The sequence below is a fragment of the Mobula birostris genome, chromosome 12 (genome assembly GCF_030028105.1).
Source record: "Mobula birostris isolate sMobBir1 chromosome 12, sMobBir1.hap1, whole genome shotgun sequence".
Classification (NCBI taxonomy): domain Eukaryota; kingdom Metazoa; phylum Chordata; class Chondrichthyes; order Myliobatiformes; family Myliobatidae; genus Mobula; species Mobula birostris.
Window position 1 is genome coordinate 100667238 of NC_092381.1, and position 21883 is coordinate 100689120.

Genomic DNA, 21883 nt, shown 5'->3' on the forward strand with positions numbered 1-21883 from the left:
AGACTCCCGCCCTGATCTGCGCCCTCCCCGAGTACAGGCTCTTGCTCTGACCTGCACCCCTCCCCGAGTACAGGCTCCTGGCTCTGACCTGTGCCCCTTCCCCGAGTACAGGCTCCTGGCTCTGACCTGTGCCCCTCCCCGAGTACAGGCTCCTGGCTCTGACCTGTGCCCCTCCCCGAGTACAGGCTCCTGGCTCTGACCTGTGCCCCTCCCCGAGTACAGGCTTCAGCCCTGACCTGTGCCCCTTCCTGGCTCCTGCCCTGCATCCCACTAGGGTTCAGGATCCTGTCATGACCTGTGTCCATGCCAGGCTAGTCTCCTGCCCTGTACTGTGCCCCTCCCGCATTTAGGCTCCTGACCTGAACTGTGCCACACCCCGGGTACATACTCAACCCCTGTCCTGTGCCTTCCTTCGGAAACAGGCTCTTGCCCTGACCTGTGACCCTCCCTTTGGGAACAGGATCCTGCCCTGACCTGTGACCCTCCCCAGGTACAGGATCCTGCCCTGATCTGTGACCCTCCCCGGGTACAATATTCTGCCCTGACCTGTGACCCTCCCCAGGTACAGGATCCTGCCCTGAGCTGTGACCCTCCCCAGGTACAGGATCCTGCCCTGACCTGTGACCCTCCCCAGGTACAGGATCCTGCCCTGACCTGTGACCCTCCCCAGGTACAATATTCTGCCCTGACCTGTGACCCTCCCCAGGTACAGGATCCTGCCCTGACCTGTGACCTCCCCAGGTACAGGATCCTGCCCTGACCTGTGACCCTCCCCAGGTACAATATTCTGCCCTGACCTGTGACCCTCTCTGGTTCCTGCCTTAGAAATGACTTTGTTCTTGCACTTCTGTTCAGCAGTTATGCACCTGACAGCAATGGGCTTGCTGGATGTGCCAGGGGAACACTTGCCCAACATGGGAACTGGAAAATCTATCTCGCAAGGCGAAGCATCAAGCTCTTGCACTGTTATTATAGATAAAAGCCAGGCTTCCTGAAAGGAAATGCAAGTTTTTGAGCAAAGATCTATGCCATTGGATCTGGAGTGAGCTGCCCGAGACACAGTTTTATTTGTCTTGGTAAAAAACTATGGGAAACACTCCTACTAGGATTGAGAATGGGATTTCGACGTTAGAGGGTGTAAGTTATAGAGAGGTTGAATACTCAAGTGTTTTTTTTTCTGGAGCAATGGAGGATGAGGCAAAACTTGGTAGATGTTTTGAAAATTATGATAAGCATACATAGGGTAGATAATCAAGAGTCTTTTACCCAGGTTAGAAACTTCAAATATTAGAGGATATGCAGTTAAGGTAAGAGAATGTTTATGGAAGATGTGCACACAATAGTGAGGGATGAGTGCCTAGAATATATCCCCGGGGTGGTGGTGGTAGAAGCAGATACAACACTGGTGTTTAAGGGGCTGTTTACATAGACATACGAGAATGGAGGGATACAGGCAGAACAGAGTTAGTTTAATTTGGCATTGTGTTTGGCACAGATATTGTGAGCTGAAGGGCCCGATTCGGTCCTGTACTGTTCTATGTACTCCTGTGAGTAGTCATGGGGACATTCTCATCCATAACATGGAGGATATCAGCAGGGTGGTATGTCACCCATCAGAGCCACATGCCAAGAGCAGTAGTTGCTGGAGCCTATGGGTACAACAGCTGCCACGGCATCATTGATCAGTGTTGGGAATGTGTGGTAGTAGGATGGCTGGAGACAGGAAATTGTACTGTAACCTCCCAAAACACATGAGCATGGGGTTGAAATATATAAGAAATAAATTCTTAGTGGATTTCAGCATTGGACACTGTAAGGTCTAGGATCTAAGGAACACATGATCATGAAGGAACCCCCCGCTAACAGGGCCTATGTGTAGAGATTATACTTTTGTATCCTGCTTCAATGTCAAATCCTGGTATCAGAACATTTTGTTTACAATATTAGGAAGGGGTGTGGATTATTTGGGACACTGGACTACATCCCTAGCACATAGTTTCAGTACAAATATATTGAAATACTAAATCAAATTCAAAAATTTGAGAATTACTAGGAGTGGCATGACAGATGATTACATATTGGCAAACACCCCATAATTTGCTAATGTCCTTCGAGGAGAGGGATGTTACACTCTTATGGGACTTTTGTGACTCCAGTCTTAGGTAATATTGGTGATTTATATCACCTCAAGAGTCATTCAGGCTGTTAGCTAGGGTTATAAAATCTGTGAATTACCTATCACCATACAACCACCAGCGGTATCTCTTTGACATTGTTCCACCTATTGTTTGAGCTGTAGCATGGATGAGACACTGGGTAAAATGTCCTTCATTCTACCCCACTAACAGTCCCAGGGGAGCTATAGCACAGGGTCCAAGTTCTAACAGTGATCTGTGAAACATCCTTGTTGGATTTGGGATCTAAACAGGATATGAAGTTTCAATGCAAGAGTTTTCCATTGCTCTATTCTGGGACTACACAGAAGGTTCTTAGGAAATTGAAAGGTCTGAAGGTAGATAAGTCACCTGGACCAGATGCTGAACATCCTAGAGATATGAAAAAGGTGTCTGAAGAAATTGTGGAGGCATTAGTAATGACCTTTCAAGAAACACTAGATTCTGGAATGGCTCCAGAAGATAGGAAAATTGCAAATGTCACTTCCCTCTTCAAGGGAGAGAGACAGCAGAAAGGAAACTATAGGTCAGTAAGTCTGACCTCAGTGGTTGGGAAGACATTGGAGTCGATTATTAAGGATAAGGTCTCAGGGTACTTGGAGGCACATGGTAAAATAGGCCATAGTCAGCACAATTTCCTCAAGGAAAAATCATGCCTGACAAATCTGTTGGAATTCTTTGAAGAAATAACAAGCAGGATAGACAAAGGAGAATTGCTTGATGTTGTGTACTTGGATTTTCAGAAGGCCTTTGACAAGGTGCCATACATGTGGCTGCTTAACAAGCTACGAGACCATGGTACTACAAGAAAGATTCTAGCATGGATAAAGTAGTGGCTGATTGGCAGGAGGCAAAGAATGGGAATAAAGAGAAGCTTTCCTGGCTGGCTGCCGGTGACTAGTAGTGTTCCACAGGGACCTGTGTTGGGACCGACTCTTTTTACGTTATATGTCAATGATGTTGCTGATGGAATTGGTGGCTTTGTTGCAACATTTGCAGACAACATGAAGATAGGTGGAGGGGCAGGTAGCTTTGAAGAAGTAGAGGGGCTACAGAGGGCAGACAGATTAGGAGAACAGGAAAAGAAATGGCAGATGGAATACAGTGTTGGGAAGTGTATGGTCATGCACTTCGGTAGAAGAAATGAAAGGGCTGACTATTTTCTAAATGGAGGGAAACTATAAAAAAAAACCTGAGGAACAAAGGGACTTGGGAGTCCTTGTGCAGGATTCCCTAGAAGTTAATTCGCACATTGAGTCTATGATGAAGACGACAAATGCAATGTTAGCATTCATTTGAAGAGGATTAGAATATAAAAGCAAGGAAGTAATGTTGAGACTTTATAAAGCACTGGTGAGGCCTCACTTGGAGTACTGAGAGCAGGTTTGGGCCCCTTTTCTTAGAAAGGATGTGCTGAAACTGGAGAGGGTTCAAAGAAGGTTCACGAAAATGATTCCAGGATTGAACAACTTGTCATATGAAGAGTGTTTGATGACTCTGAGCCTGTATCTACAATTCAGAAGAGTGCGGGGTGACCTCATTGGAACCTATCGAATGGTGAAAGGCCTTGATAGAATGGAAGTGGAGAGGATGTTTGCTATGGTGGGGAGTCTAAGGCCAGAGGACACAGCCTCAGAATAAGGTGCATCCTTTTAGAATGGAGATGAGGAGGAACTTCTTTAGCCAGAGAGTGGTGAACCTGTGGAATTTGTTGTCACAGGCAGTTGTGGAGCCCAAGTCTTTGTGTATATTTAAGCGTTCTTGATTGGTCAGGGTACGAGGGATATAGGGAGAAGGTAGGAGTTTGGGACTGAAAGGAAAATTGGATCTGCTATGATGAAATGGTGAATGATATCCCTGTCTCAATCTGGGTTATGGGACCTCATGTTCATGGCTCACCCAGAAGAATGATGACTGTTCATGCAGACAAGGCTTGGTGCTACAACCTCACTGGATGTTGCTCAGATAAATGTGGACCCAGTTTGGGCCAGTGGGAGAGGTGTCTTTCCATTGTGACCTGTGCTGAGTTGTGTGTGTTGCATTGCAAATATGATGCTCAGAGGTGTGATTGCGAAATTATCTATTTCTCAACTCCAACCCTCTTGCCTTCCTACTTGCTGCTCCTGCTGTTATGATTCATGCAAAAGAACACTCAGGTGTACTCCACTCATTTGGATTCCTCTTACTGAAGTGTGTGACTTTGGGCAACCCATTTGCCAAGTTTTCACCTAATTCACTCAACCTATCTATGTTCTGTTGCAGAGTCTAAAAAAACCTAATCATGCTTGAATGCTAGAGCAGAGTCAATAGGCTGAATGGCTTAATTTTGCTCCTGCCTTATGGTCCTCAGAATGTCCTTGTCTAGACGTCTGAACCCAAAACATTGATTGCCCATTTCCCTCCAGAGATGCTGCTTGAGCTTGAGTTCCTGCAGTACTTTGTGTGTTGCTCCATATTCCAGCATCGGCAGTTTCCTGTATCACCAGTGTAAATAGCCAGTCTTTCTCTATCTGCAACATCTTCACAAATTTAAACACTTGAATCAATTTTACATTCAATTATATTTTAACATAGCTTTTGCAAGCTGCCTTTAAAACTCTCTTCATAAAATCATAAGACATCAGAGCAGAATTAGGCCATTCAGTCCATCGAGTCTGCTCTGGTAATCAATCATGTCTATTATTTTCCCACTCAATCCCATTCTCCTGTCTTCTCTCCATAAGCCTGAACATCATCCACAACCCATCAATCTCTGTCATATACTCCATGACATAGCCCCTCCATGCATATTTCACTAATCTCATTGTGATGGATCTAGGATGCAACCATCTGCATGGATAACGTGCCCAGTGCTTGGAATGGGGGTTGACCAAATTTCTCCATAACCATCTGACAGTTCTATCTTGGTTTCTGTGAGGCAGCTGTGCAACATCCAGAGGACGTCTCTTTACATCATTCCGTGCTTCAGCAGCAAATGCAAATCTAACAAATCAGACGCTCCGTATGCTTTCATAACATTGCAAGAGATTAGTAAAGAAATTTCCCTCATTGAGCCAGCTTACATCTGACTTGCATTGGTCTGTCCCACATTCTACCTCTACAAATAGCTGTGTGGGGCCTATTCCATGTCAATAGGCTGATAAAATTTTCACTGAATGTCATATTTTTATCCCCTTCATTCTCAAATCCTGTTGAATCTTGTTTCCCTGTCTAATAGCTAGTTGATTACAGAAATAGTCAGAGTCATGATGCCTGAATTAGGAGCAGTGTCCATGCACTACAAGAACACAGAACAGCACAGGCGCTTCAGCCCACTACGTCTGTGCTGACCATGATGCAAATCTAACCTAATCCTATCTGTCCGCACAGGGTCTACATCTCTCGATTCCCTGTTATATCTGCTTCCACCACCACCCATGGCAGCATGTTTTAGGCACCTTCCACTCTTTGTTAGAGGAGAAAAGTCTTGTTTCACACATCACCTTTAAATTTTCTCTCTCTCTTTCACACCTTAAAGCAGTGCCTTCCCATATTGGACATTCCCATTCCCATCCTGGAAACACAAGGCTCTCATTTCTCAATACCATTTCTGCAGAACATTCAGTTGAGGTACTGTAGGTTATGGTTCCACAGTACAGCAGGGGGCTCATGTGTTCACTTAGGATATGGAAGCACCTACAAACCGGCAAGAGACTAAATGTAGGAATAAAACAGGGGCACAATCAATGGCACGATGTGGGACGTGGTACAAAGCAGGACAGTGGCTGTTAAATCAAACAAGTGATAATCTGTGCAAAATAAGTCACTTCTCTAAAAAAAAAAGGGGAGATTCAAGTTTCCCATCAGGACTGTGCAGAGTCAGGTGACATGAAACACAAATGTCCGCAGTGAGCCTGTATAGCACTTACTTTTCGAGTTCATCCTGGGAATGGGCAAAAGTGCAGCTTGCTCCTCGAGGACAGCCTCCCCGCTGCCTCAGGTCTCGGCACATGCTTGTTTTGTACTTGCTGCTCTGTGCTGACTGCATTGTAAACAAAGAAAAGAGCAGACATTATACAGAAATACACAATGGCTGGCCATCCTTTGCTGGCTCATTTCTAACTCTACTCGGGGGAACACACACAAAATGCTGGACAGACTCAGCAGTCCAGGTAGCATCTATGGAAAAGAGTAAACAGTCGACGTTTCGGGCCGAGACCCTTAGTCAGGACCGGGAAAAAGATGGGAGGTCAGTTAGAGCAATAAATTGGAGGAGGGGAGGTCAGTGATAGGTGAAACAGGGAGAGGGGGAGGAGGTGAAGTAAAGAGCTGGGAAAATGATTGGAGAAAGAGATAAAGGACTGGAGAAGGTGGAAGAGCACCAGAGGGAGATGATGGGCAGGTAAGGAGAAGGTGAGAAGGAGGAAATTTTGGAATGAAAAGCCTCATCCTGAGAGCAGATGCAGCAGAGGAATTGAGAGAAGGGGATGGCGTTTTACAAGTGACAGAGTGGGAAAAGGAATTGCCCAGGTAGCTGTGAGAATCAGTGGGTTCTCTGGGGAAAATAGTTACAGTGCTGAAATGCCTTACAATGATCCTCTGGTTAAATACACCTTTAGAAGAGGTAATGGGCCCTCTTTGTCACCCACAGTGCTGTCACTCACCTAAATGCCAGAGTTTGGGAGGGCGACAAAGAATGAAAACAGCTAAAGCACCTCTCGTCACTACTCTCTGCAAGCTCCCGCTGCACAGCACCTGCCTGAGAAATTAGTTCAGGAATTTTCACTGTCAACTAGCTTGCTAACATTGACAACCTAGACTCAGACTTGGATGTGATACCTGATAGGGGTGCTGGTGTCTGTGGATAAAAGCACCAACGTGCTCATAGCCATGGTGTTCTTGTCTCTTCTAGTCCAGGCTGACACTTTATTGCAATTTAAGCCACATTTTTGTCCGGAATAGAGAATAAGACAAAAAGTTTCTAATGGGATAAGAATTTAACTTCAGACAACATGGCGACAAAATTGAAAAGAAAGGTGGTGAATATAGGACTGAAGGCGTTATATCTGACTGCATGCACTATACAAAATAAGACAGATGATCTTGTAGCAGTTTAGAAACTGGCAGGTGTGACATTGTGGGCATTGCAGGATTATGGCTGAAGGAAGATCACAGCTAGGAGCTTAACATCCAAGGTTACACATTATATTGAAAGGACAGGCAGGTAGACAAAGAGGGTGGGGTAGCTATGTTGATAAACAATGAAATCAAATCCTTATAAAAAAGTGAATCAGAAGCTGAAGTATCTTTGTGGGTAGAGTTAAGAAACTGCAAAAAGACTGATGGGAATTATACACAGGTCTCTGAAGTGAAAGACAGCATAAAAGAAAAAGAGAGAGCATACAATATAGCAAAAATTAGCGGGAAGCTAGAGGATTTGGAAGCTTTTACAAACTAAAGGAGGCAACTAAAAACCAATGAGGAGAGAAAAGATGAATATGAAGGTAAGCTAGTCAATAATATAAAAGATGATACCAAGTTTTCCAGATGTATAAAAAGTAGAAGAGAAGAATGGGCTTCAAATCCTGGAAAATGACACTCGAGAGGTAGTAACGGGGAAGAAAGAAATGACAAGATGAACTGAATAAGTGTTTTCCATCCGTCTCCACTATGGAAGACACTGGCCGAGGGATTCTTGATCCACCAGATGGATCAACTGCTGATTCAGAGAAGGCAAGAGGTGGGGGTCTGTGTTTCATAATAAACTCTTTGTAGTATTTGGATGTTGTGGTCTTTTATTCTCCTAACCTGGAACATCTAATGATTAAGTGCAGACCGTTCTACTTACTGAGAGTTCTGACCGCAGTTTACATATCACCAGAGGCAGATGCTAAGCAAGTACTTGAGGTATTGAGTAAAGCGATTAGCAACCAAGAAACAGCCTTTCAAATCATTGCTAGGGGCTTCAATCAGGCTTATTTGAAGAAATTTCTGCCCAATCATACTCAACATATAACAGGGCCCCAATGCACTCGACCACTGTTATACCATGATTAGGAATGCCTACCATTTGATTCCTAGACTTGCACTTTGGGAGATCTGATCATTTGCCTGTCCTCCTCTTACCTAGAAACATAGAAAATAGGTGCAGGAGTAGGCCATTTGGCCCTTCGAGCCTGCACCGCCATTCAGTATGATCATGGCTGATCATCCAACTCAGAACCCTGTACCAGCCTTCCCTCCATACCCCCTGATCCCTTTAGCCACAAGGGCCATATCTAACTCCCTCTTAAATATAGCCAATGAACTGGCCTCAACTGTTTCCTGTGGCAGAGAATTCCACAGATTCACCACTCTCTGTGTGAAGAAGTTTTTCCTCATCTCGGTCCTAAAAGGCTTCCCCTTTATCCTCAAACTGTGACCCCTCGTTCTGGACTTCCCCAACATCAGAAACAATCTTCCTGCATCTAGCTTGTCCAATCCCTTTAGGATTTTATACGTTTCAATAAGATCTCCCCTCAATCTTCTAAATTCCAATGAGTATAAGCTTAGTTCATCCAGTCTTTCATCATATGAAAGTCCTGCCATCCCAGGAATCAACCTGGTGAACCTTCTTTGTACTTCCTCTATGGCAAAGATGTCTTTTCCTCAGATTAGGGGACCCAAACTGCACACAATACTCCAGGTGTGGTCTCACCAAGGCCTTGTACAACTGCAGTAGTACCTCCCTGCTCCTGTACTCCAATCCTCTTGCTATGAATGCCAGCATACCATTTGCCTTTTTCACCGCCTGCTGTACCTGCATGCCCACTTTCAATGACTGGTGTATAATGACACCCAGGTCTCGTTGCACCTCCCCTTTTCCTAATCGGCCACCATTCAGGTAATAATCTGTTTTCCTGTTTTTGCCACCAAAGTGGATAACTTCACATTTATCCACATTAAATTGCATCTGCCATGAATCTGCCCACTCACCCAACCTATCCAAGTCACCGTGCATCCTTTTAGCATCCTCCTCACAGCTAACACTGCTGCCCAGCTTCGTGTCATCTGCAAACTTGGAGATGCTGCATTTAATTCCCTCATCTAAGTCATTAATATATATTGTAAACAACTGGGGTCCCAGCACTGAGCCTTGCGGTACCCCACTAGTCACTGCCTGCCATTCTGAAAAGGTCCCATTTATTCCCACTATGCTTCCTGTTTGCCAACCAATTCTCTATCCACATCAATACCGTGTGCTTTAAGTTTGCACACTAATCTCCTGTGTGGGACCTTGTCAAAAGCCTTTCGAAAATCCAAATATACCACATCCACTGGTTCTCCCCTATCCACTCTACTAGTTACATCCTCAAAAAATTCTATGAGATTTGTCAGACATGATTTTCCTTTCACAAATCCATGCTGACTTTGTCCAATGATTTCACCGCTTTCCAAATGTGCTGTTATCACATCCTTGATAACTGACTCTAGCATTTTCCCCAACACCGATGTTAGGCTAACCGGTCTATAATTCCCCGGTTTCTCTCTCCTTTTTTAAAAAGCGGGGTTACATTAGCCACTCTCCAATCCTCAGGAACTAGTCCAGAATCTAACGAGTTTTGAAAAATTATCACTAATGCATCCACTATTTCTTGGGTTACTTCCTTAAGCACTCTGGGATGCAGACCATCTGGCCCTGGGGATTTATCTGCCTTCAATCCCTTCAATTTACCTAACACCACTTCCCTACTAACATGTATTTCCCTCAGTTCCTCCATCTCACTGGACCCTCTGTCCCCTACTATTTCCGGAAGATACAGGCACAGGCTAAAGATCAGGGTTTCAGAGGTAACAACAACAAAGAGGAGGTTGCTGAAGGCAGAGGAGCAGCAGCTATGGGATTGCTTTGAGTTGGTGGACTGGGCCATGTTCAAAGACTAAAAAGATCTGAATGAACATGCCACAGTTGTCACTGACTTTATAACGGTAGTCATGGACAAGTGTGTCTGCACAAAATCTTTCTAAGTCTTCTCCAACCAGAAGCCAAGAGATAGCAATTTGCTGCAGATCAGATCAGTGGCATTCAGGTCTGGCAACCAGGTAAAATACAAGGTCCAGGTGCATCCTCTGGAAAGCCACCTCATGTGCGAAATGACAATTCCAGACCAAACTTGAATCACAGAAGGATGCTCGATAGCTGAGGCAGGGCTTGAATGCTATTACCTCCTAAAAAGTGAAACCAAGCACTATAGGTGACAAAAGGTTCAGCTTCCAGATGGGCTCAATGCTTTTTATGTACACTTTGGTCATCAAAACATGGAGGCACCTTCACAAATTCCCACAACCCCTGACGACCTGTGATTTCAGTCTCTGAGGCTGACATGACAGCATCCTTCAGGAAAGTAAACCCACAAAAAGCAACTGGCCCAGATGGGCTACCTAGCTGAGTACTGACAACCTGTGCTAATCAACTGGCTTGAGCATTCACTAATATCTTTACTGTCTCGCTTTGGCAGTCTGAAGTACCTACTTGCTTCAATTATACTTCAATTGCAAAAAGTGTGTGCTAACTTGCCTTATTGACTACTGTCCATTAGCATTTGCATGCACTGCAATGAAGTCTTTTGACAGGTTGGCAATAAAGCACATCAACTCCTGCCTGAGGAGTGACTTGGATCCACTCCAATTTGCCTACTGTCACAAGTCAACAGCAGATTCTATCTCATTGGCTCTTCACTCAATCCTGGAACATCTGGATAGTGAAGATGAAAATACCAGGATGCTCTTCATTGACTACAGCTCTGCATTCAACACTATTATCCCCTCAAACCTAATAAATAATATCCAAGCTTCACTACTTCCTTGTGCAACTGAATCTTCGATTTCCCCACCTGCAGATCCCAGTCAGTTCGGATTGGCAACAACACCCTCTCCACAATCACCATCAGTACAGATGCACCCCAAAGGTTGTGTGTTTCACCTCCACTCCACACTCTACTTACTTTACACTGATGAGTGTGAGGCAGTACAGCTCCAATGCCCTATTTAAGTTTGTTAATGACTCCACTGTTGTGGACTGAATCAAAAGTGGTGACGAATCAGTATATACGAGGGAGATTGAAAATCTGGCTGAGTTGTGTCACAAAAACAAACTCTCATTTAATGTCAGCAAAACCAAACAGCTGATTACTGACTATAGGAGGAAGAAACCAGAGGTCCATGAACCAGTCCTCAGAGGTGGAGAAGGTCAGCAACTTGAAATTCCTTGGCGTTATTATTTCAGAGGGTCTGGTCCTGGATCCAGCATGTAACTGCCATTACAAAGAAGGCACAGCAGCACTTCTTCTTTCTAGACATTTGCATAGATTTGGCATGTCACCTAAAACTTTGACAAACTTCTATAGGTACAGCGTCTATGCTCCATTGGAAGTTTTCATGTTTCATTGTTTTATGACATTGAATCACATGGATTTAATTTCACTTTTTTGACACTCATCAACTAAAAGACCATTCGTGTCAAAATGAAGAGATCTTTACAAAGTGATCTAAACTAATTAAAAATATAAACCACAAAATAATTGATTGCAAAAGTATTCATTCCCCCACTTTAATATGACACACTAGATCATCACTGGTGCAGCCAACTGGTTTCAGAAGTCCCATAATTCATTAAACGAAGATCACCATGTGTAGTCAAGGTGTTTCAATTGATTGCAGTAAAAATACACCTGGATCTGGAAGGTCCAACTGCTGAGTCAGTATCCTGGCAAAAACTACACCATGAAGACAAAAGCAAATCCATGAAAAGCACAAGTCAGGAGATGGATACAAGAAGATTTCCAAGTCACTGAATATCCCTTGGAGTACAGTTTAGTCAATCATCAAGAAATGGAAAGAATATGGCACAGCTGTAAATCTGCCTAGAGGAGGCCATCCTCAAAAACGGAGTGACCGTGCAAGAAGGAAACTAGTGAGGGAGGCCACCAAGAGACCGATAAGAACTCTGGACAAGTTACAAGCCTCAGTGGCTGAGATGGGAGAGACAGCACATACAACAACTGCTGCCCTGGTGCTTCATCAATCCAGCTTTATGGGACAGTGGCAAAGAGAAAGCCACTGTTGGGAAAAAAAAACTTCACATGAAATTTCAGCTAGAGTTTGCCTGAGGGCACGTGGGAGACTCTGAAGTTAGCTGGAAGAAAATTCTATGATCTGATGAAACCAAAATTGAGCTTTTTGGCCATCAGACTAAATGCTATTTTTGGCATTTGCAAAACACCGCCCATCATCAAAAACACACCATTCCTACCATGAAGCATGGTGATGGCTGCATCATGCTGTGGGGATGCTTCACTGCAGCAGGCCCTGGAAGGCTTGTGAAGGTAGAGGGTAAAATAAATGCAGCAAAATACAGGGAAATCCTGGAGGAAAACCTGACACAGTCTGCAAGAGAACTGAGACTTGGGAGATTTGTTTTTCAGCAAGACAATGTCCCCAAGCATAAAGCCAAAGCTACACAGGAATGGCTTAAAAACAGCAAAGTTAATATGCTGGAGTGGCCAAGTCAGAGTCCAGACCTCAATCCAATTGAGAATTTGTGGCTGGATTTGAAAGGGCTGTTCACTCACGATCCCCATGCAATCTGACTGAGCTTAAGCAGTAAAGAAGAATGGGAAAAAATTGCCAGATTTGCAAAGCTGATAGAGACCTATTCACACAGACTCAAGGCTGTGATTACTGCCAAGGTGCACCTACTAAATACTGACTTCAAAGGGGTGAATACTTACGCAATCAATTATTTTATGTTTTATATTTGTAACTAATTTAGATCACTTCTGTAGAGATCTGTTTTTTACTTTGATACGAAAGAGTCTTTCTCTGTTGATCAGTGACAAAAAACCAAAGCCAAATTAAATCAATGTTGTAAAACAATAAAACATGAAAACTTCCAAGGGGGAGGTGGTGTGATTACTTTTTATAGGCACTATACGTGGTGGAGAGTACACTGACTAGTTGCAACAGTGCCTGGTATGGAAACACCAGTACCTTTGAATGGAAAATCTTACAAAAATAACTGGATACAGCCCAGTCCATCACAGGTAAAGATCTCTCCACCATTGAGCACATCTACATGGATGCTGTCACAGGAAAGTAGCACCCACCATTAAGGACCTGCAAAATCCAGGCAAGGCTCTCTTCTTGCTGCTGCCACTAGGCAGGAAGTACAGGAGGCTCAAGTCTCACACCACCAGGTTCGGGAACAGTTATTACCCCCCAGCTATCAGACTCCTGAACCAGACGGGATAACTTCACTCACTCTAATACTGAACTGATTACCACAATCTATGGACTCACTTTTAAGGATTACACAATTCATGTCCTGTAGCTTATTTATCTATTTTTGTATTTGCAGTTTGTTGTCTTTACCATTGGTTGTGTCTCCATCTTTGTTGACTGTGGTTTTTCACTTATTCTATCATGTTTCTACTGTGAATGCCTGCAGAAAATGAATCGCAGGGTAGTATATAGTGACATACATGTACTTTGATAATAAATTTACTTTGAACTTTGCTCCCCTATTTTAATTCATAGCCTATTTATTCCCCACAGCTACATTTTCCTGCTCCTGGCATGTAAATCTGCACCCTCTCCAGTGAAATCACATGGCTCCTATAAAGTTGGCCACATTTCCGATTACCTGCTGCTGGTCTGTTCCTTTCTTGCTATGGTTCTGTACAAAATCCACCAGTCCGTGCACGACAGTCTTTACAGCCACCAGCCCAAATTCCAGCTGCTCCCATGTCGGAGGAGGGGCATCTGCAGAGAGATTCGGCAAACATACGGGTTAGACGAGGACAGGGGAGGACAGGGGAATTCTTGCATGGTATGATAGAAGTCCACCTTCAGAAGAATCCTGACAGGGTCACAGAAGTCTGACCCTGGTGAACTTGAAAGATATTCATTGCTGGGTAATCAGTGTGACACAAACTCATAAATAATGCAGAAAGCCCTGCAAATTTAGAGGAGTCAAAAAGGTAAGGCACTACCAGTCATTTAATTAATACCAGAAACCCAGTTGGAGCTATTCATTGGCCATTTACATTGTCCATCACTTTCTTCCTTACAGAGCATGCAGATTATTTTCCCCCATCCAAGGAATATGACTTAATTCTTTCATAAGGAAATATGCAACTTATTCTAGAACTAGCCACAGATCTGGGCCCAGAACATTTTAGTCTGTTAAAAATGAAATGCAACATTGTTGTGGGTTTGTGTGTTTTGCTGCATAATTAAACTTTGAGCTGACTTGTGTGAGATGAAACAATGTTTGTACCTGGGCTGGGGTCAATGTTGGCCAGCAGTTCCAGGTGTGGCCTCAGCCGGTTCAGATTGGCAGGATCCCCAGTTCGTTGCAGGGCAATTGTCAGCTCCTGAACACTCTGCGCAAAGGAGGCTGGTGTTTGTAGCTGGGAAATAATGACATAAACAGTTATAACTTATCTTTATGAAGTTCCAAGTCCCATCTGGGTAATTGCAACATCACGAAACATCCAAGTGAAAAGATTCAAACCAAGCTTGTAAAAGATTAAGTGGGAGCCACTGGAATACAGCGCTTCCACACAAACTCACAATGCCAGAAGACCCTTTGCCTCTCATTAATATGCTTCCACAATCTCAGACCATCTACTGATATTGGCTTTGGGAAAATATGTCTAGTCTCAAAGGTAAAATTATAACAAATCTGATTCAGCCACTCCACACAACATTCAATGGACCTAGACAATGAAGGTGACACACAAAGTACTCACACATCCCATCACCTCTCAAAGACCTTTAGTCTCAATTATACTCCACTAAGGCAGCTTAACAATACATTAACATCAGCAATTATATTCCACATATTTATCAGTGTCAGGATTAAAGGCAAGGTGAATAGGAATAAGGAACCTTGGTTCTCAAGGGATATTGCAACTCTGATAAAGAAGAAGAGGGAGTTGTATGACATGTATAGGAAGCAGGGAGTAAATAAGGTGCTTGAGGAGTATAAGAAGTGCAAGAAAATACTTAAGAAAGAAATCAGGAGGGCTAAAAGAAGACATGAGGTTGCCTTGGCAGTCAAAGTGAAGGATAATCCAAAGAGGTTTTACAGGTATATTAAGAGCAAAAGGATTGTAAGGGATAAAATTGGTCCTCTTGAAGATCAGAGTGGTCGGCTATGTGCGGAACCAAAGGAAATGGGGGAGACCTTAAATAGGTTTTTTGCGTCTGTGTTTACTAAGGAAACTGGCATGAAGTCTATGGAATTAAGGGAAACAAGTAGTGAGATCAGGGAAACTGTACAGATTGAAAAGGAGGAGGTCCTTGCTGTCTTGAGGAAAATTAAAGTGGATAAATCCCCGGGACCTGACAGGGTGTTCTCTCGGACCTTGAAGGAGACTAGTGTTGAAATTGCAGGGGCCCTGGCAGAAATATTTAAAATGTCGCTGTCTACAGGTGAGGTGCCGGAGGATTGGAGAGTGGCTCATGTTGTTCTGTTGTTTAAAAAAGGATCGAAAAGTAATCCGGGAAATTATAGGCCAGTAAGTTTAATGTCGGTAGTAGGTAAGTTATTGGAGGGAGTACTAAGAGACAGAATCAACAAGCATTTGGATAGACTGGGACTTATTAGGGAGAGTCAACATGGTTTTGGGCGCGGTAGGTCATGTTTGACCAATCTATTGGAGTTTTTCGAGGAGGTTACCAGGAAAGTGGATGAAGGGAAGGCAGTGGATGTTGTCTACATGGACTTCAGTAAGGCCTTTGACAAGGTCCCGCATGGGAGATTAGTTAGGAAAATTCAGTCGCTAGGTATACATGGAGAGGTGGTAAATTGGATTAGACATTGGCTCGATGGAAGAAGCCAGAGAGTGCTGGTAGAGAATTACTTCTCCGAGTGAAGGCCTGTGACTGGTGGTGTGCCACAGGGATCAGTGCTGGGTCCATTGTTATTTGTCATCTATATCAATGATCTGGATGATAATGTGGTAAATTGGATCAGCAAGTTTGCTGATGATACAAAGATTAGAGGTGTAGTAGACAGTGAGGAAGGTTTTCAGAGCCTGCAGAGGGACTTGGACCAGCTGGAAAAACGGGCTAAAAAATGGCAGACGGAGTTTAATACTGACAAGTGTGAGGTATTGCACGTTGGAAGGACAAACTAACGTAGAACATACAGGGTTAATGGTAAGGCACTGAGGAGTGCAGTGGAACAGAGGGATCTGGGAATACAGATACAAAATTCCCTAAAAGTGGCGTCACAGGGAGATAGGGTCGTAAAGAGAGCTTTTGGTACATTGGCCTTTATTAATCAAAGTATTGAGTATAAGAGCTGGAATGTTATGATGAGGTTGTATAAGGCATTGGTGAGGCCGAATCTAGAGTATTGTGTTCAGTTTTGGTCACCAAATTACAGGAGGGATATAAATAAGGTTGAAAGAGTGCAGAGAAGGTTTACAAGGATGTTGCCGGGACTTGAGAAACTCAGTTACAGAGGAAGGTTGAATAGGTTGGGACTTTATTCCCTGGAGCGTAGAAGAATGAGGGGAGATTTGATAGAGGTATATAAAATTATGATGGGTATAGACAAGTGAATGCAAGCAGGCTTTTTCCATTGAGGCAAGGGGAGAAAAAAACCAGAGGACATGGGTTTAGGGTGAGGGGGGAAAAGTTTAAAGGGAACATTAGGGGGGGCTTCTTCACACAGAGAGTGGTGGGAGTATGGAATGAGCTGCCAGAAGAGGTGGTAAATGCGGGTTCTTTTTGAACATTTAAGAATAAATTGGACAGATACATGGATGGGAGGTGTATGGAGGGATATGGCCCGTGTGCAGGTCAGTGGGACTAGGCAGAAAATGGTTCGGCACAGCCAAGAAGGGCCAAAAGGCCTGTTTTTGTGCTGTAGTTTCTATGGTTTCTAGTGATTTGGATTGTCCTGCATCTATAACACCATTTGCACACTTTTGTCCTTCCTTTCCTGTCATGGACTACTTCCAAACCCCATCTACACACTACTCTTTCAGATACTCCAGGAACTTACTCACACTCTTTATACTCCACTCTCACTTCATGTATTCAACAATTATATCACCAGCTCTTACATTGGTCATGATCTAATATACACTGTTTGACAAAAGTCACTGATTAATGGGACTCTTTACGTGCAGCTCTGAAAGGAATCATCAAATATTCCCGTTTAGGACTACTACAGCTGAAATCCAATCCCAACCACGTGTACTTCAGTAAGCAACATCACTGATTTTAAGACGTTTAAAAAAAATCTATCAATCCTCAAAATCAACAGACCCCAGGCAATAGCCTTGGGTTGCGAGTGTAGCTCCCCTTTAAGAAATAAGAAATGAGCCTTTAGACACCCCCCTCCAACTCATCCTGCTAGTGAATGTACAGTCGCTGGAAAATAAAGCTGCAGTGAAATCAATGCCAAAAGTACCAAATACTGGTCTTAAGGTGTTATACTTAAATGCACACAGCATAAGGAATAAGGTGGATGATTTTGTCGTACAGCTACAGATTGGCAGGTATGATATTGTGACCATCACTGAGACATAGCTAAAGTTTGCATGTCTCTGGGAGCTGAACGTCCAAGGATACACGGTGTATCAGAAGGATAGGAAGGTAGGCAGAGGGGGAGGATGGCTTTATTGGTAAGAAATGATATTAAATCATTAGAAAGAGGTGATATAGGATCGGAAGGTGCAGAATCTTTATGGGTTGAGCAAAGAAATCGCAGGGGTAAAAGGACCCTGGTGGCAGTTATTTGTAGGCCTCCAAACAGCTGCAGTGATGTGGACTACAAATTACAACAGGAAATAGAAAAAGCTTGTCAGAAGGGCAGTGTTATGATAATTGTGGGGGATTTTAACATGCGAGTGGATTGGAAAAATCAGGTTGGCATTGGATCTCAAGAGAGAGAACTTGTAGAATGTCTGCGAGATGGCTTTTTAGAACAGCTTGTTGTTGAGCCCACTAGGGGATCGGCTGTACTGGATTGGGTATTGTGTAATGAACCAGAGGTGATTAGAGATTGAGGTGAAGGAACCCTTAGGAGGCAGTGATCATAACATGATTGAGTTCACTGTGAAATTTGAAAAAGAGAAGCCGAAATCTGATGTGTCGGTATTTCAGAGGAGTAAAGGAAATTACAGTGGTATGAGACAGGAACTGGCCAAAGTTGACTGGAAAGGGACACTGGCGGGAAAGACGGCAGAGCAGCAGTGGCTGGAGTTTATGCGAGAAGTGAGGAAGGTGCAAGACAGGTATAGTCCAAAAAAGAAGAAATTTTGAATGGAAAAAGGATGCAACCGCGGTTGACAACAGAAGTCAAAGCCAAAGTTAAAGCAAAGGAGAGGGCATACAAGGAAGCAAAAATTAGTGGAAAGACAGAGGATTGGGAAGTTTTTAAAACCTTACAAAAGGAAACTAAGAAGGTCATTAAGAGGGAAAAGATTAACTATGAAAGGAAGCTAGCAAATAATATCAAAAAGGATACTAAAAGCTTTTTCAAGTATATAAAGAGTAAAAGACAGGTGAAAGTAGATATAGGACTGATAGAAAATGATGCTGGAGAAACCGTAATGGGAGATAAGGAGATGGCGGAGGAACTGAACAAGTATTTTGCATCAGTTTTCACCGAGGAAGACATCAGCAGTATACCGGACACTCAAGGGTGGCAGGGAAGAGAAGTGTGCGCAGTCACAATTACGACAGAGAAAGTACTCAGGAAGCTGAATAGTCTAAAGGTAGATAAATCTCCCAAACCAGATGGAATGCGCCCTAATGTTCTGAAGGAAGTAGCTGTGGAGATTGCGGAGGTATTAGCGATGATATTCCAAAAGTCAATGATTCTGGCATGGTTCCGGAGGACTGGAAGATTGCAAATGTCACTCCGCTATTTAAAAAGGGGGCAAGGAAGAAGGAAAAGGAAATTATAGACCTGTTAGCTTGACATTGGTGGTTGGGAAGTTGTTGGAGTCGATTGTCAAGGATGAGGTTACAGAGTACCTCGAGGCATATGACAAGCTAGGCAGAACTCAGCATGGATTCCTTAAAGGAAAATCCTGCTTGACAAACCTATTACAATTTTTTGAGGAAATTACCAGTAGGCTAGACAAGGGAGATGCAGTGGACGTTGTACATTTGGATTTTCAGAAGGCCTTTGACAAGGTGCCACACATGAGGCTACTTAACAAGATAAGAGCCCATGGAATTACAGGGAAGTTACATATATGGATAAAGTGTTGGCTGATTGGCAGGAAACAGAGTGGGAATAAAGGGATCCTATTCTGGCTGGCTGCCGGTTACTAGTGGTGTTCCACAGGGGTCCGTGTTGGGGCCACTTCTTTTTACACTGTACATCAACGATTTGGATTATGGAATAGATGGCTTTGTGGCTAAGTTTGTTGACGATACGAAGATAGGTGGAGGGGCCAGTAGTGCTGAGGAAACGGAGAGCCTGCAGAGAGACTTGGATAGATGGGAAGAATGGACAAAGAAGTGGCAAATGAAATACAATGTTGGAAAGTGTATGGTTATGCACTTTGGTATAAGAAATAAACAGGCAGACTATTATTTAAATGGAGAAAGAATTCAAAGTTCTGAGATGCAATGGGACTTGGGAGTCCTCGTACAGGATACCCTTAAGGTTAACCTCCAGGTTGAGTCGGTAGAGAAGGCGGCAAATGCAATGTTGGCATTCATTTCTAGAGGAATAGAGTATAGGAGCAGGGATGTGATGTTGAGGATCTATAAGGCGCTGGTGAGACCTCACTTGGAGTACTGTGGGCAGTTTCAGTCTCCTTATTTAAGAAAGGATGTGCTGATGTTGGAGAGGATACAGAGAAGATTCACTAGAGTGATTCCGGGAATGAGAGGGTTGACATATGAGGAACATTTGTCCGCTCTTGGACTGTATTCCTTGGAGTTTAGAAGAATGAGGGGAGACCTCATAGAAACCTTTCGAATGTTGAAAGGCATGGACAGAGTGGATGTGGCAAAGTTGTTTCCCATGATGGGGGAGTCTAGTACGAGAGGGCATGACTTAAGGATTGAAGGGTGCCCATTCAGAACAGAAATGCAAAGAAATATTTTTAGTCAGAGGATGGTGAATCTATGGAATTTGTTGCCACGGGCAGCAGTGGAGGCCAAGTCATTGGGTGTATTTAAGGCAGAGATTGATAGGTATCTGAGTAGCCAGGGCATCAAAGGTTATGGTGAGAAGGCGGGGGAGTGGGACTAAATGGGAGAATGGATCAGCTCATGATAAAATGGCGGAGCAGACTTGATGGGCCGATTGGTCGACTTCTGCTCCTTTGTCTTATGGTCTAAAATAAAGTTGGAAACCTCACAGCAAGACTGCAGTACCAGAGGGTCATCAGAAATTGCTGTGTACTTTGCTTTATGGAAATATGGCTCACCCCTGCCATTCTGGATGTAGCACTGCAGCCCACTGGCATCACAATCCACTGCAAAGACAGGACAGCTGAGTCTTCTGGAGGAGTCGAAGCATGCTTCACAAATAATTCATTGTGGTGCACAGACATGGCTGTTTTGTCTCAATGCTGCTCACCTGACCTGGAACATCTAATGTCAAGTGTCATCCATTTTATCTGCCAAGGGCTTTTTCCGCCATCATCCCGGTAGCAGTATATATTCCACCTCTGGTCGTCAAACAGGCGCTGAGCATTGTGATCAGCAGTCACAAAACAGTGAATGCTGATGCCTTCCCTAATATTAACTATGGGGGATTTCAAGCAGACCAGTTTGAAGAAGTCTCTGATAAACTACCAACAACATACCACCTAGGGAATCAGAGGAGCTAACACATTTGACAACTGTTACACCATCATCAAGAACACTTACAGGCAGAGTCAAAAGATCGGCACTTTGGGAAGTCCGATCACCTGTCTGTACTTCCACTAGTCTAAAGACCATAGCACCAATGGTGAGAATCAAGAAGTTTTGGTCAAGGGTGGTGGAGAAGTGCTTACAGGACTGCTTAGAGTTGGTGAACTGGACAATATTCCGGGATTCATCTTCGAGTCACCGACTTCATCAAGACCACAGTGGAAGATCAAGTGCCTTCGAGAACATACACAACATAAACAAATCGAAAGGTATGGATGAACAGAAGATTCATAGTCTGCTGAGGGCTAGATCTGTGGTATTCAACACCTGTGGTCCAGAACTATACAAGAAGTCCAGGCACAACCTATTCTGATTAAAGTTACAGATGGAATTAGATACATGCCAGCTCTGATTGGATTTGCAGGCCATTACTTCCTACAAAGCAAAACCTAAAATGAAAGGTTGTGACACTTCACTCCCAGCTGAGCTAAACACCTTTTATGCATTCTTAAAGGGAGAATACGACTACACCTGTGTGAATCCCTGCAGCATCTCATGAACCTGTGATGTGTTTCAGAAGCTGATGTCTGCCCTGATGGTGTGGCATTGAAAACCAACTGGCAGGAGTGTTCAAGGGCATCTTCAATCTCTCACTGCTACATTCAGAGGCTCCCATCTGCTTCAGAAAGGTGATAATCATACCAGTCCCTAAAAAGTGCAGGGTGAGCTGCCTCAATGACTATTGGCCAGTTGCACTCACATCTATGTGATGAAGTGCTTTTGAGAGGTTGATCATTAAGATCAGAACCGACTCCTGTTTTTGCAAGGACCAGGACCCGCTGCAATTT

At 43.7% G+C, this 21883-nt stretch overlaps 1 protein-coding gene across 5 annotated transcripts in view; it reads right to left on the reverse strand.

Moving 5' to 3' along the window:
- The window catches only part of LOC140206149 (roquin-1-like), a 137193-nt gene that overhangs the window by 38874 nt on the left and 76436 nt on the right, over positions 1–21883 (reverse strand). For all 5 annotated transcript variants that reach the window (XR_011888072.1, XM_072274385.1, XM_072274388.1 and 2 more), the window contains 3 exons: positions 14470–14602; positions 13834–13952; positions 6083–6195 (listed from right to left, as the gene is read on the reverse strand). Coding sequence is in view for 4 of the 5 variants with exons in the window: in XM_072274385.1 (XP_072130486.1) it covers positions 6083–6195; positions 13834–13952; positions 14470–14602 (365 nt within the window). In the remaining variant the exon portion in view is untranslated. The remainder of the gene's footprint in view (positions 1–6082; positions 6196–13833; positions 13953–14469; positions 14603–21883) is intronic.